The 13,852-nt window shown below is 29.6% G+C and overlaps 1 protein-coding gene across 2 annotated transcripts; it reads right to left on the bottom strand.

The window, feature by feature from the left end:
* Positions 1-1,749: 1,749 nt before the first annotated feature.
* On the bottom strand, positions 1,750-13,046 carry LOC135964166 (probable maleylacetoacetate isomerase 2). Of its 2 annotated transcripts, XM_065516271.1 has the most exons (4): positions 12,891-13,046; positions 5,771-5,948; positions 5,381-5,711; positions 1,750-3,488 (listed from the first exon to the last, which is right to left on the bottom strand). In XM_065516271.1, exons 1-4 carry the CDS (start codon positions 12,912-12,914, stop codon positions 3,359-3,361), a joined length of 663 nt encoding a protein of 220 aa, XP_065372343.1. In that variant the 5' UTR covers positions 12,915-13,046; the 3' UTR covers positions 1,750-3,358. The 2 variants fall into 2 exon arrangements, with proteins under 2 accessions (XP_065372343.1, XP_065372342.1); XM_065516270.1 differs by lacking the exon at positions 12,891-13,046 and having other exon boundaries at positions 5,771-6,308.
* Positions 13,047-13,852: the final 806 nt, after the last annotated feature.

Below are 13,852 nucleotides of genomic sequence, written 5' to 3'. Positions count from 1 at the left end.
GTTATTTTCAAGCTTATATGTATATAAAAACAAGTAAGAAAGTACGGTCGGTCAAGCCCGAACATATAATACCCTACACTAAGTAAAAGAGCAAAAACATTTTTCTTTTAAAATTTCTATAATTTATATTTTTGAGTGATTTTCGGAAGTGGGTTTATATGGGAGCTATGAGCAATTATGGACCGATTTCCATGAAATTAGGTCGTGTGGTTTATGTCTACATTAAAGTTAACTATGTTGAATTTTGTGTGTATACCAACATTTTTAAGCGATTTATGCACGTTAAAGTGATTTTCGGAAGCGGGCCTATATTGGAGCTATGACTAATTATGGACCGATCGTAACAAAATTTAATGACATGAATTTTGTATATATAAACCTTATTTGCGGAATTTGTGTAGATACATATATAAATTAAACATATATGTATCCTTCCAATTTCGGAAGGACATTTGTATGGGGGCTAGGTGAAATAATGGACAGATTTCAGCCAGTTTCAATAGGCTTGGTTCTTGGGCCGAAAAAATAATATGTAGCAAATTTGATCGAAATATCTTCAAAATTGCGACCTGTACTCTGCGCACAAGGTTTACATGGACAGCCGACCAGCCAGCCAGACGGACATCGTTTAATCGACTCAGATTCTAAGTCGATCGGTATACTTTAAGGTGGGTTTAGACTAATATTTTTGGGCATTACAAACATTACATTATACCCTCTCCACTATGGTGGTGTGGTATCTTCCATACCAAGTACATATGTATATAGTTATAATTGTGAGAGTCTTTAAATTTTGTGTATATTACGTTCATGTCATATTATTAGGGTTTTTATTCAGGGGAATTTTTGGGACAAATTCACCGGGAATTTTTTGCCAATTTTTCACTACCCGATTACCGAGATTTTTAGTTGGGAATCTCGGGTATTAAAAACTGACGAAATTACAAAGAAAACAAGTTAGAAGGAAAATGTTTTCACCTAAAAAGTATGAAATGGTTTTCTTTACAGTTTTTCGTTTATTTCTCGGCAATAATAGAACGCTTATTATTATTATACCCTTCACCATGAGTGGCAAGGGCAATGGCAATAATTTGTCATTCCGTATATATAGAAGTTATAGATAGTAAAGTCGATACATTAATATATCGGGAATTCTTCCGGTTGCTATTTAAAATCGACAAAATCGGCCCAAATTTGCTGCTTTCACGCCCAAAAATATTATGGCGATCGGTTCATAATTAGTCAAGGCCCTCTTCTGAAAATCATTCACGATAATAAATAATTGAAATTTTAAAAGAAAAATGTTTTTGCTCAGTTACTTAGTGTAGGGTATTTCTTCATATAAGATTTAGATTCATATAAAACTTATTTATGTCCAATTTCATCACGATTTTAATTGTTATAAGGCAATTATGAATGTTCAAGTCATTTTCTAAGGGGGACCTTTGGTTTGGGCCCTCTCATATTTTCAACAGACGGACGGATATCGTCTTAGAATCTTATGAGGACCCATAATATATAATATACTAATGAGGGTCTGCGACAATTATTTTGATATGTTACAAACGGAATGATAAAATCATATTTTTTGATGGTGGGTTTAAAAATGGACTATTTTAAAATTGTATCAAATGGCTCGTGGCAGTACCACGGTACCAACTGAGTCTAAAATGCACAAAAAAAAAATACAATTGCACCATGCTTTCCAACCCAGTTGTGTAAGTATGACAGCTAATAAAACAATTTCACTCCTTTTTTTATTACCACATAGAATTCTTTATTTAAAAGCAAAATATTTAACATGATTAGGTTTTGGGTTTTTTTTGTATGTAAGTATTTTTGTAATCGATACAATTTAATTAATGGAATCATTTCATTATTGTTTGTTTCATTCATTTATTCATTCATTATTTTTGTTATTTATTTGATTTAATGTTAATTAATTAAACACATTTACATTATATTTGTTTTTGGGATTTTACATGAATTATAATTTTTTTTTAATTTTTGAATGATCAATAAATATTTAAATTTGTTTTTTCTTTTTCTTTTCAATACAACGTTATTTAAAATCTCTTTTCAATGGTATGATTTAAATGCTTTTTATTTTCAAAAACTGGATTTCCAAACAAATGTTCTTTTCTAATGATAAATGGTTGTTAAAGTGCTGTTTACTAAAAGTTTTTGATTTTTAAAAAAGTTAATTATGAGTGCAAGACTTCTTTTTTCTTAATATTTGTATTTAAAACATGAATAAACTTTTCAAGATTTCTAGAATTCAATATTTAATGTTCAAGTTGTTGGTTTTTTTATATAAGTATTTATATGTAGATTGAAACTATTTTGTTAAAAAGATTTCTAATTTATGTGGATTTTTTTGTTAATTAAATTTTTATGGAATTTTTAGTTAGTTATTATATTTAATAATCTTTGCTTGCTACTTTAAATATGTTGTAGTTTTTTTGTTTTTTAATTTATGAAAAAGTTGTTTTAAAAGATTTTCTTATTAGAGTTTTTAGGGTAGTTGTGGTGGCCCTTGTAAGTTGTTTGCTTTTTTTAATATATTTTTTAAATATTTGTTTATAAGTTTTGTTTGTTTTTATAGTGAAATTGTTTGTACCTTTGATAGTAATTGTATTTTAATATTTACTTTGTTTTACTTTTCAGCTACTTTATTGAAAATATTTGTTTAGAATATTTTGTTGTTTTTCTTTTAAATTTTTTAGTAATTGTTTAAAAAAAAGTGTTTTATTAACACTTTTCTGTTTTACTGTAAAATTGTGTTTTATTTTTTAAAAATATTTTTTTTATTTTATTTTTTTTGTATTTAGAAAAAATCCCTGAATGTAATTTTGCTTTTCGTACAAAGAGTTTATTAGTAAGTATTTATTTTTGTTTTGTTTTTTAGATTATAAATTAAGAAGTTTCCAAAATTAATAAAACCTAAATGTAAATGTAAATTTCAATTTGTAATTCTAAATTTTCCAAGAAAATTGTTTTGTTTTTTCATTTTATTTGTTTCCAATATTATTTGAATGTTTAGAGAGAAACATTAATGTTTTCTTTTATTAATATTTATTTTTATAAATTTTTTAATCAATTTACGTTTATCAAACGTTCTAATATGCGGTTTGCAACTGCAATCATCACATCATGTGCTGTTTTTTTATTTTTTATTTATTATTACTTTTTTTAATTATAAAGTTTTAAGGAAAAGAATATTTAAGAAGGGATTTTACAAAATGTTTCTTTTTGTTATGTTTTATGTACTTGTGTTGTTTTGTTTCATCCAAATTTCAAAACTGCAAACATTTTATTTTTTCGTTTTTCTCCGTTTTGCAGTTGGTTGCGGAAAATTCTATTTGTTTGGCAACTCTGGTGGACAGTCGGGTTGGTTGGAGGGATGAGCGGCCCGAAAAGCTGGATTACTTTCCAATTCACGATCAATACGCAAAATGATGGGATAAGGGCGTAAATCAACATGGAATCTAGAAATTAATAAAATTAAAGTTTATGATATTTTGATTACTAAAAGTTGTCTATTAAAATATTCAAATTCAGAAACGAACGAACGGAAGACAATTTTAAAATTTTTATACGACGAAAAATTATTTCAAATCTGAGTGATTTTCATACAAATTTTTAAAATATATGTTCTGTACGAGTTTCTGAATCAGGACTTAAAACAGGCTCGGATTCAGGTTAACCATTTGGAGTGGGGTAATAAATTATGTATTTTTGACAACTGAGTTAGGTTTTTGACAGGAGAGTTCCCGATCTATATGTAATTATCTACGGCTAAAACATTTTACGAAAATTTGTCTGCAGCTGTGATTTTTCTTTGTATACAAAACTAATAAGATTTGGAAATTTAGAATATGAACAGAGCCATAACATGACTGCCAAATATTCATCATCGCATTTTATGTCAATATGAAATGGCTTCATTTAAAATTACATTTAAACCTGTGGTCGTTTACTTATTTGAAAAAACTTATGAGAAACAGATTACAACAGAAAAGAAAAGTGCATTATTATAGTCGATGTTTAATGGTGCTTTAAGCCGACAGTTTGGGAAATGAAAATTTTTTATAAATATGTGACTTCTAAACGGATAGTTCGATTTCAATAAAATTGCAAATTATAGAGGGCTTGAAGTTGTAGGTGAGTTATGAATTTGGATATCAACGGAGCGGAGCATCAAGGCCTTAATGTGGGGTATCTCAAGCATAGGAATAAAAAAAATTATTTTAAAAATAATTTATAAAAAATCGGGAATGATTTAGATCCGCTATCAGCAAAAATCTAGACTAAGTTAGGTAAAAAACTGAAATTTAATTTTCAAGTATTTTTTGTAGGTCATCTAGTATATTCTACATGAAAACCATTCAAATCGGATCGATAACAAATTTTTGGCATAATTTTTAATTTCTTATATACCAGAGATACCCCACATTGGGATCTTGAAGTTCCGCCTCACTTAGTGTTTAAAGTCCAAATTTAAACCTTAAAATCAGCAACACCTCCTCTATAGCCATGACAAAATTTTATTAAAATCGGATTATTCGTTTAGAAATTTCAGATTTATTTCCACTTATATTCTTGCTTTTCTCAGGAATATATTAATTGCAAGATCCTACGTTTATAAATTAAGAAAAATCAGAAAAAATTCATTAAATTAATGAAATATTACCCACATAGACCTCGATTGTCTTATTCTTATCTCACTCGGGAACATATATAACTAATTAAATGAGGCTCTTAATTATTACGACAAACTTTATTCCTAATACCAAATTCCCTAAATTTATTAAAATATCCAAAAAAAAGTCCCTGTGCCCAAAGACCTTTTGAAATACCCAACTTTCAGGAGTCATCCTCTAGTCTGACTGAAAGAGAAATCGAATTTTAAATAATTTCCTAAGCTCAGATAAAAGAACTTAACTGCAGATTAAAGTTCCAAATCGCTAAACTTTTCTTTGGAATATTTTTTTTTAATAATTCCCGGGATATTTCGGGAATTTCTTATAAAATTTCTGCATAGATAAAACAGATTCGCTGTGATCGAATTTTAAAAATTAATCGAGTTAAACATTTATTCGATCAAAATTAATTTCGGAAAATTGTCAATTCTTGTCGGACCTCTTGTATTTTTTAACAAAACTACTTTATTGAAATTCCACCGAATATAGGAAACCTTTTACTAGTTTTTGGCTAAATTTAGTATTGAAAAATTCCCGGGAAAGGCAAGATGTTTTTATATTATTTCAGTGGAATGGAAAAATTCCTTGAAATTAGGAATCCTACTACAGATCAAAACATTTTTTTTAACGAAATTTTGCTTATTTAAGATATTTTAAGATCTGATTCAAACTCTTACCTGCGTGCATTGAAAACTTGAGGAACCAAACAACAATCAGCCATTGAAATTTCATCGCCCACACAGTATTTGCCAGCCGAAGTCGATAGAACCTTTTCGACAGCCCTAAAGCCACGGGTAATCCAATGTTGAGCCCATTCCTTTTTCTTCTCCTCGCCCACATGAATCAAAACGATTAAGTTTTGTAAAGGTTGAATGCCAGAGCAAATGATTTCACAAATCTCACGAACTTTGGCACGTTTGTGAACATCTTGAGGCAAAAGTGGGCGCTGTGGGCGTGTTTCCTCCAAATAATGCATAATAGCCAAAGATTCAATTAAAGTGTGGCCATCTAAATAATAAAAATAAGTTTAAAATAACAAATAAATTGCAAACAAATTAAACACTTACCAATTTGCAAAGCTGGTACTTGTTCCATCGGATTAACCTCACGATATTCATTGCAATGCTGTTCGCCTCCCGACTTGATCAAGCTGATGGGTTTAATATCGTATGGAATTTCCTTGAGATTCAAAGCAATGCGCACACGCCAGGAGCAGGAACTGCGCCAATACGAATACAGTATTGGCTTTTCATCGGAAGTCACAGCAGCAGCAGGAGTAGAAAGTACAGTGTTAGTGGACATATTTAAATAAGTTGGTTTAACTAGATTACAGCTATGATCTTTGAAAAGCAACGACTTGTTAGTCTCAACTACGCTTCTCAAGTGTGGCTGAATTTTGGTCCACATGTATCTCATGTTGTAGAAATTAATAAAAACAATTTTAATTAATTCAAAATTAATCTGGATTTTCTAGTCTAGTATTTTAAATAAAATTTAAATGTTTAATTTTTCCTCACGAAAAATAGCTACGAGTTTATTCTGATAAGAATGTGTTGTATCTCTCTTTCTATGGTAATTAACCGGTTTTTGACTTTTTTCGTATTTTTATTATTTTGTTATTATTACGAGTATTTTATTTATTATTATTATTGAAACTTATCATTTGGAAGTGGTTCAACTTAATAACATAGATACCATTTTATTTGTTGTATACACTAGGTTTAGCATTTTATCAAAGTGTGTTCGTTTTGTTTAAGTTTTTTCTACTCAAAAGAAAATAAACATTAAAACAAAATGCATTAAAGAAAAAAATTATGACTAAATACTCTTCTGTGGACATCAGCTGATTTCTATTGGAACGTATTACAATGCAGTTGCTGTTAAATTTAGAGCCAGAAAGTATGTGTAGGATTTTATTTTTTAAATTATGAGAAACTATTAATGATTAAAATTATTGTTTGTTTATTTTCTAGAGGTAAATAGGCAAAAATATGTTTCTTTTAAAATCTATGAAAGATCGGTTTCATTATTTCTTAAGTGTTTATGATTTATATAAAATAGCAAATAATTTTGTGTCAATTACACTACTAGCTACAAAATTGGAATCAGAATCCCATAAACAGCTTTTAAATTTATCAAAATTTTATAAATCAAATTTCATCCGCTTTGGAACAGAGTATCCGAAATTGGCTTGATTCGTTCTTAGCCTCAATAGATGAGCAGTTCTTTTGACTCAGTATCCATATATTGCTAGAAATATGGGAAAAGGTCATACAATGGCCAATACATTTAATAATTTTATATTGTAGAAATGCTTCAAAATAAAAGCTAAACATTTTAAAAATTCTGCATTTTTCAGTCATTCACTCAATATATGTATTTGGAATATACTAGAATACATCTATTTTACCATTTTATAGTTTACGAGATGTTCTCATTTGAATATCAAAATCTCAGATCGTTTACCTAGCTTAGTCTGGTTTTTGGCTAATAGCGGATCGAAATCACTCCCAATTGTTTTAAAATATACATATTTTTTTAATTAACAACCAATTTAGAAGTATTTATAAAAAATCTTTAGAAAGCGCTACTGAGTCATGTGTTATGTGCATTTAAATTAAAAATTTAAAAATGCAGAAAATAACAAAATAAATAATAGATTTATATCTATTTAGGAAATACTATAAAATAAAAATAATTTCACATACAAAATAGGTTTACCTCGGAAGGCTCTTAACCTCGCAGTAATACCTAAAAGAAGATTTCGGGATTTCGGAATTTCCCGTAACTCTAGTTACAATGCTAATAAATTAAAATAATTTTTGCTTATTTTTTTTATAAAAATTTATTTTTTTTATGAAGTTAAAGCAACAGCTGATAAGCAATTTAATTGTATGTCCACAAGTGCACATATCTGCACAGAATTTTCGTAATTGAAACACAAAAAATAACAAAAATGTGTTTTCAATTACGAAAATTATCTATTCAATAATTTTTGTATTTGAAATTCAACCAATAACGAAAATTGTATATTCAATTGTCAAAATAATCAAATTCAAAACTCAAAATCCAATAGAAAATATCAAGAAATTTTGTTTTTGAGCAAATGAATACTTGATTTAATTATGAAATAATTGAAACCAGTTCAATATGTGACAAATATTTGAATTGAAACGGTTTAAGAAATAGTTTTTTCTGTGTGTGTAATAGACGCTTAAGACAAATTGTCAGGATACTTAATGATCCAGATATCTGGATAATAAATGCTTAAGAAAAAATATATCTTAAGGTAGGGTTACACATGACAAATATTTAATCAAAAATTAGTAACAACTTTTTTAGCACAAATTTGTTTGACGTTGTTTACTCTTACAAGTGTTTTGTAAGATCAAACAGCTTCAAATAAAATAAAACTACATATTTGCTTTTAATCATCCTAAGTAAGATATGTTTTTTAAATAAATAAAAGAATTCAAATTTATTTTATTTAGTGGTTACGTGTTTTTCATCAAATATTTTTAGTTTTCAATAAAACATAATTCTTTAAAAAATTTGAAAATAAATTTTAATTAGGTATGGTAGAAAATGCATTTCAATTTGCCAATATATTCAGTGATATCCTTTGAATTATTACAAATAAATAATAATAAAAATGAACTTAAGCCTAATTAAAATTGACTTTCAAATTAAACAAAATAAAAAATTCGAATAATTACCAAAAATCTATACATAATTTTTTAAATATAAATTTTTATTTAACACTTCCCATCTACTTTAGATTAAAAACAAATTATTCCACAATAAATAAAACTCGATGTGTGAAATGCGTGAAATAAGTAACAACAAACATATGCAAAAAAAAAAAAAAAGAAATTAGCATTTAAGGAATAAATTATCCTGCAAAAGAACAGCGAAACACACAAACATTAATATTTAATTTAATATCAAACATTTCCTTGTAACAATACGAAAAATACAAAGTTCATTCACCGACTAAACCAGTGGTTACCAACGAAAACGAAAGGGAAAAAGACGCAGAGGGGACATGGCAAATTTCCCACAGAGGTTATTGAACCTACAAAAGCCAACAAGGAAAAGCAAACAAATAAAATAAAATTTTGTATGAGTAAATAAAGTTAGTTAGATATTTCCTACTAAACAACACATAGAGTTCCCTCAATTTAAGTACCAATGGTATCTATCTATCTACATATATACAGAAGTATATATTTGTATTTCGTATACCAAGGTCGGGTCATTGAACCTACCACGGCAACAACATCAGCCATCAGCAGCAATAGCTACAGAATAGGAAAAAAAAGCTAAAATAATTTTACTTTTTTTTCATGGCTTGTAAAAAAGAATTTATTACATGGAAATATGTCTACTTATATTTTGTTGTGTTGATGTTGTTTTATTTTACTCTTAATTTAAGTCAGCATTAAACCTATTCAAGGACATTTGTGTAAGAATAAGAACAGAAAGGTAAAATACAATACAATAGAAAATAAAAATGCGGAAGAGAATTTTTCTTTCTCCCTTTTATTTTATTGAATTCAGGAACATACTCGTTTATGCCAGCATGTTTTATTTTAAAAGTAAGAGGTAAGGATAATAAAAGCTTTTGCTTGTCTAAATTGACAAAAAGCTCTTAGTTTTGTAATAAGGGAGAGTAAAAATTTGTAGCAGAGTTGTCATAGTTATAAGAATTGTCAGTTTTTTTTGTATTATTTTAGAAAAATACCCTGGAAATTTCTTAGCTGCAATTAAATGGAGATGAGTTCGAAGTTAATTTTGGAATTATTTATCAATAAATGAATTACTAAAATAACATAAAAAAAACACTCTCCTAGTTACTTAAGGTAAATAGCGGTAAATTATTTGATGAAATTGGCGTTGTCACTAAGAAATAAATGTATGTATGTATATATTTTTAATTTTTTTAAGTACTGTCAAATGTCCTCTAAAATCTCACATAAAAACAATAATTGTACAATTGAATTGAAGATTTTGTGAGCAAATTTTCAAATTTTTAAATGACACATCGACCCAAAATAAAATTTACGTATATCGGCATTTTGTTGTGTCAATTTCTCGTTCTTACATTCTCAATTTCTGAAGTTTTATAAATAACACTGTGCTAGTTGAAACAAGTAAGAAAGTATGGTCGGTCAAGCCCGACCATATAATACCCTACACTAAGTAAAAGAGCAAAAACATTTTTCTTTTAAAATTTCAATAATTTATATTTTTGACTGATTTTCGGAAGTGGGCCTTATATGTGAGCTATGTCCAATTATGGACCGATCACCATGAAATTAGGTCGTGTGATTTATGTCTATATGAAAGTTTACTATGTTGAATTTTGTGAGTATACCAAAATTTTTAGGCGATTTATGTACGTTAAAGTGATTTTCGGAAGCGGGTCTATATGGGAGCTATGACAAATTATGGACCGATCGTAACAAAATTTGGTGACATGAATTTTGTATATATAAAACTTATTAGAAACGGAATTTGTGGAGATACATATATAAATTAAACATTTATGACTGATAAAGTCCAATTTCGGAAGGACATTTGTATGGGGCCTAGGTGAAATAATGGACCGATTTCAGCTAGTTTCAATAGGCTTGGTCCTTGGGGCGAAAAAATAATATGTACCATATTTTATCGAAATATCTTCAAAATTGCGACCTGTACTCTGCGCAAAAGGTTTACATGGACAGCCAGCCAGCCAGCCAGACGGACGGACATCGTTTAATTGACTCAGAAAGTGATTCTAAGTATACTTTAAGGTGATTGTTAGACTAATATTTTTGGGCGTTACAAACATCTGCACAAATGCATAATACCCTCCCCACTATGGTGGTGTAGGGTATAAAAACTGTCAAGCGGGGCAACCGGCGGATTAAACTAATTTGAGTATGCTGAATCTAGTAGTGCTAACCGTTTCTTTTAGGTTACCACTTGTTTTCGAGATATACCGTTATTTTGAAAATAGGGGAGGTTGCTCAACATGTATTCACGTAACTCAAAAACGGTACTACATTCCATTGTAGTATCGGTAGAACAGTGAAACACAACCCACATTGCGACGATGTTCCAGTGAGTCAATAGAGTTGTATAACCTTCTGTCACCGATAAGCATCTTCGATCTCTCATGTACGCGGTCGAGTAACTCCAAAATAGACTTCGAAGCACCGGCCCATACATGAGAGCTGTATTTCCTTTTTGGTTGGATATAAGTGCTGTAAATAGTAAGGAGATCAGAAGGAGTGAAGTATTTCCTACACCGTTTTAGAAAACCAAGGCACTTTAATGCTTCTTTTGACACTTGAAAGATGTGTTTTGTCATCGGACATCGCACTGAATAGGTACTCATGCGTAGAACATCAAGAGCTTTTGATTCTTTTCCCATAAAAACAGATGAAACAACAAGATCTGTCATGCACTTATGTGTTAACATACAACATTGAATCTTGCGTGTATTAAAGTCGACTCTGAACAACCCCATTCAGAGATTGTCACAAGGTCGCCTCATTGACCCAATCTCCGACAGGCCTGTTCTATAATTGAATGAATATGAATGGCAAATGTTGCTGTCATCTACAAAAGAATAGATAGAGTTTGACGTTTGACGTAGAAGGTCGTTTAGAAAGATAAGAAATAGAGTAGGAGAAAGAACGGAGCCTTGCGGTACCCCTGAGTTTATCTAGAACTCTTTTGATGAGATCCTATCTACAACAACTAGTGTAGTTCGACCTCTGAGAAAGCTCGATATAAATCGAGGGAAGTTATTAAAGACACCAAAAGCAATGAGTTTGGATAGAAGCGCACCATGCCACACCCTATCGAACGCCTTGGAAATGTCTAGAGCCACCACTTTACATTCGCCAAAACGGTGAATGGAACGGCACCATTTGTCCGATAGGAAGGATAGCAAGTTTCATTGTTGGACTCTAAATATTTCACAAGATGGCGGATAACCATACTCTCCATAACTTTTGAAACTGCAGAACAAATTTCTATTGGGCAATAATTTCCCTTTTTAGGAATTAGCGTTACATTAGCAATCTTCCAAAATACAGGAAATTTGCAGGCACGGTAAAGGGTGCTGAAAAGGTTAGCTAATGGATGAGCTAGCGTCGAAGAACATTGATTCAAGACCAGTGCTGGTATACCATCAGGCCCATGAGACTTATTTATGTTGAGATCCGTTAGAACTTTTTTAACTGCGCACATATATTAACTGATACTCTTTCGAGCTCGGGTAGTGGTTGGTATATACTTCACTTCAGAATAGAGTATGAGCAGTTCCTTTGACTCAGAATCCATATGTTGCCAGAAAGATGGCCAATACTTTGAATAAATTTATATTGTACAAATGCTTCAAACTAAGCTAAACATGTTAACAAATCCCGCATTTTTAAGCCAAAATTTAAAAAAAATCTTTCTTCATTGAATAATGAATAATTTGCCTTGTTTATGGGACTATGTAAGGAAGATATGGTTATAGTTACTTCTTTTAAATTATTTCATATATAAAAGAGATTTTGTAAAAAACAGAAATAATGATTAAAATTCATTCAGTTCAGCAAATTTATTTATACCAACATATATAGTATAGTTCCCCGAATTTATGATATAATAGCCACACATGGCAATTCTTTTATATAGAAAAAAATGCCGGTATGAGTAAAGGAAGAGAGAATAAATTGAGAATTAAAGGCAAACAGAATACCTAAAGGGATATTAGATACAATTTTAATCAATTTTAATCAAAAAGTGGAATTTATAAATAAGTTTAGCTAAAAATTACGACTAACACTAAAAGAAAAACTTTTAAATTCAAATTTTTAATTTAAAAAAATTTAAAGAAATATTTTAGAAAGTAGTTGGGCAACTCTAAAATAGGCAAACAATTTCTAAATTTAAGAGTATGAGAAATTAGTTAATTTGGTGTGATTTCTTTTTTTGTTTTATATAGTAACAGGCATGCGCTTTGAGGACAATTTAGATTAATGTTTTATGTCTAAAAATCCAACAAATCCATTAGGAAAAGAAAAACTCATACTCTTGCATTCGATGGTCATGACCACATACTAAATGCAGGACCTACGTCCGTCCGTTTGATTTAAAATAGAAGGCTTGAGTGTAATATATTTAAGATTTTGTAAAACTTACCTTGGCTATGGCCGATAAGGACATAGCGTTATGATGATACTTTGAATAGTTAATTTTGAAGCCGTTTATAAAAACCCCGATAAGAAAAAAATTATTATTTTTCAGTTGATGTTTAACACAACTAAATACCGCTCCTTATTATTATACACCAACAATCCAATTTGCTGCTATCACTTTTATATCTTAGACTTTCTATTAAGTTGTCGTTTCGAATCCGGCTATTGGAAGAGGGCTTGGCGTCTTCTATGCGGCACCAAAGTTTTAATACTATTTTAGTTTTCAATACAACAATAAAGCAGCGGCAGCACACACAAAACAGAAGAAGCCACTAATACTACCTAAACTAAACTAAAAAAAAACACAGAAATAAAATGAAATATATAGAATTATATGAGACGACCACGACCACAGCCACGATGTTTATGACGAACACATAAAACGAAGTGGTTGATTATTACAACAACAAAAAAAGATTCTAAATTTATGAAATTTTCAATGAAATTCCCAATAAATGATTGCACTTCCTCTAACAAACTTGGCGATTTTTATATATGAATGCAATTACTAAATTGCCAATTTCATTAAAGTCTTTTAGTTTAATTTAGAAAATTATTTTAACGCAAAAACTCCTTCTATTCTATTTCACACACACACAGAATTATCACTGAAGTGAGCTGTTTAACAAAGTCCTTGCTACTGACTCTGACTCCGTTCTTCTCTAATATTAAACTTACACTAACACAAAACATATTAAATGCCGATTTAACTAAAAAATGTGCAATTGCAGAAATTAAAGGGACAGAAAATGCTAATAAAGTACTTTTTGTTATTTGTAAACGGTATAGTACCAAAATGTAGTTAAGTATATTTGCTCTTAACATACAACAACACAACTTTACAAAAAAAAAAAATATATTTTTTTTATACCCTTAATTTTCGTGAGAAGAGTATATATATATAAG

Source organism: Calliphora vicina, chromosome 1 (genome assembly GCF_958450345.1).
Source record: "Calliphora vicina chromosome 1, idCalVici1.1, whole genome shotgun sequence".
NCBI classification, from domain to species: Eukaryota; Metazoa; Arthropoda; class Insecta; order Diptera; family Calliphoridae; genus Calliphora; species Calliphora vicina.
Note: the sequence above shows the minus strand (reverse complement) of the source record. Positions and strands in the feature narration are given on the sequence as shown.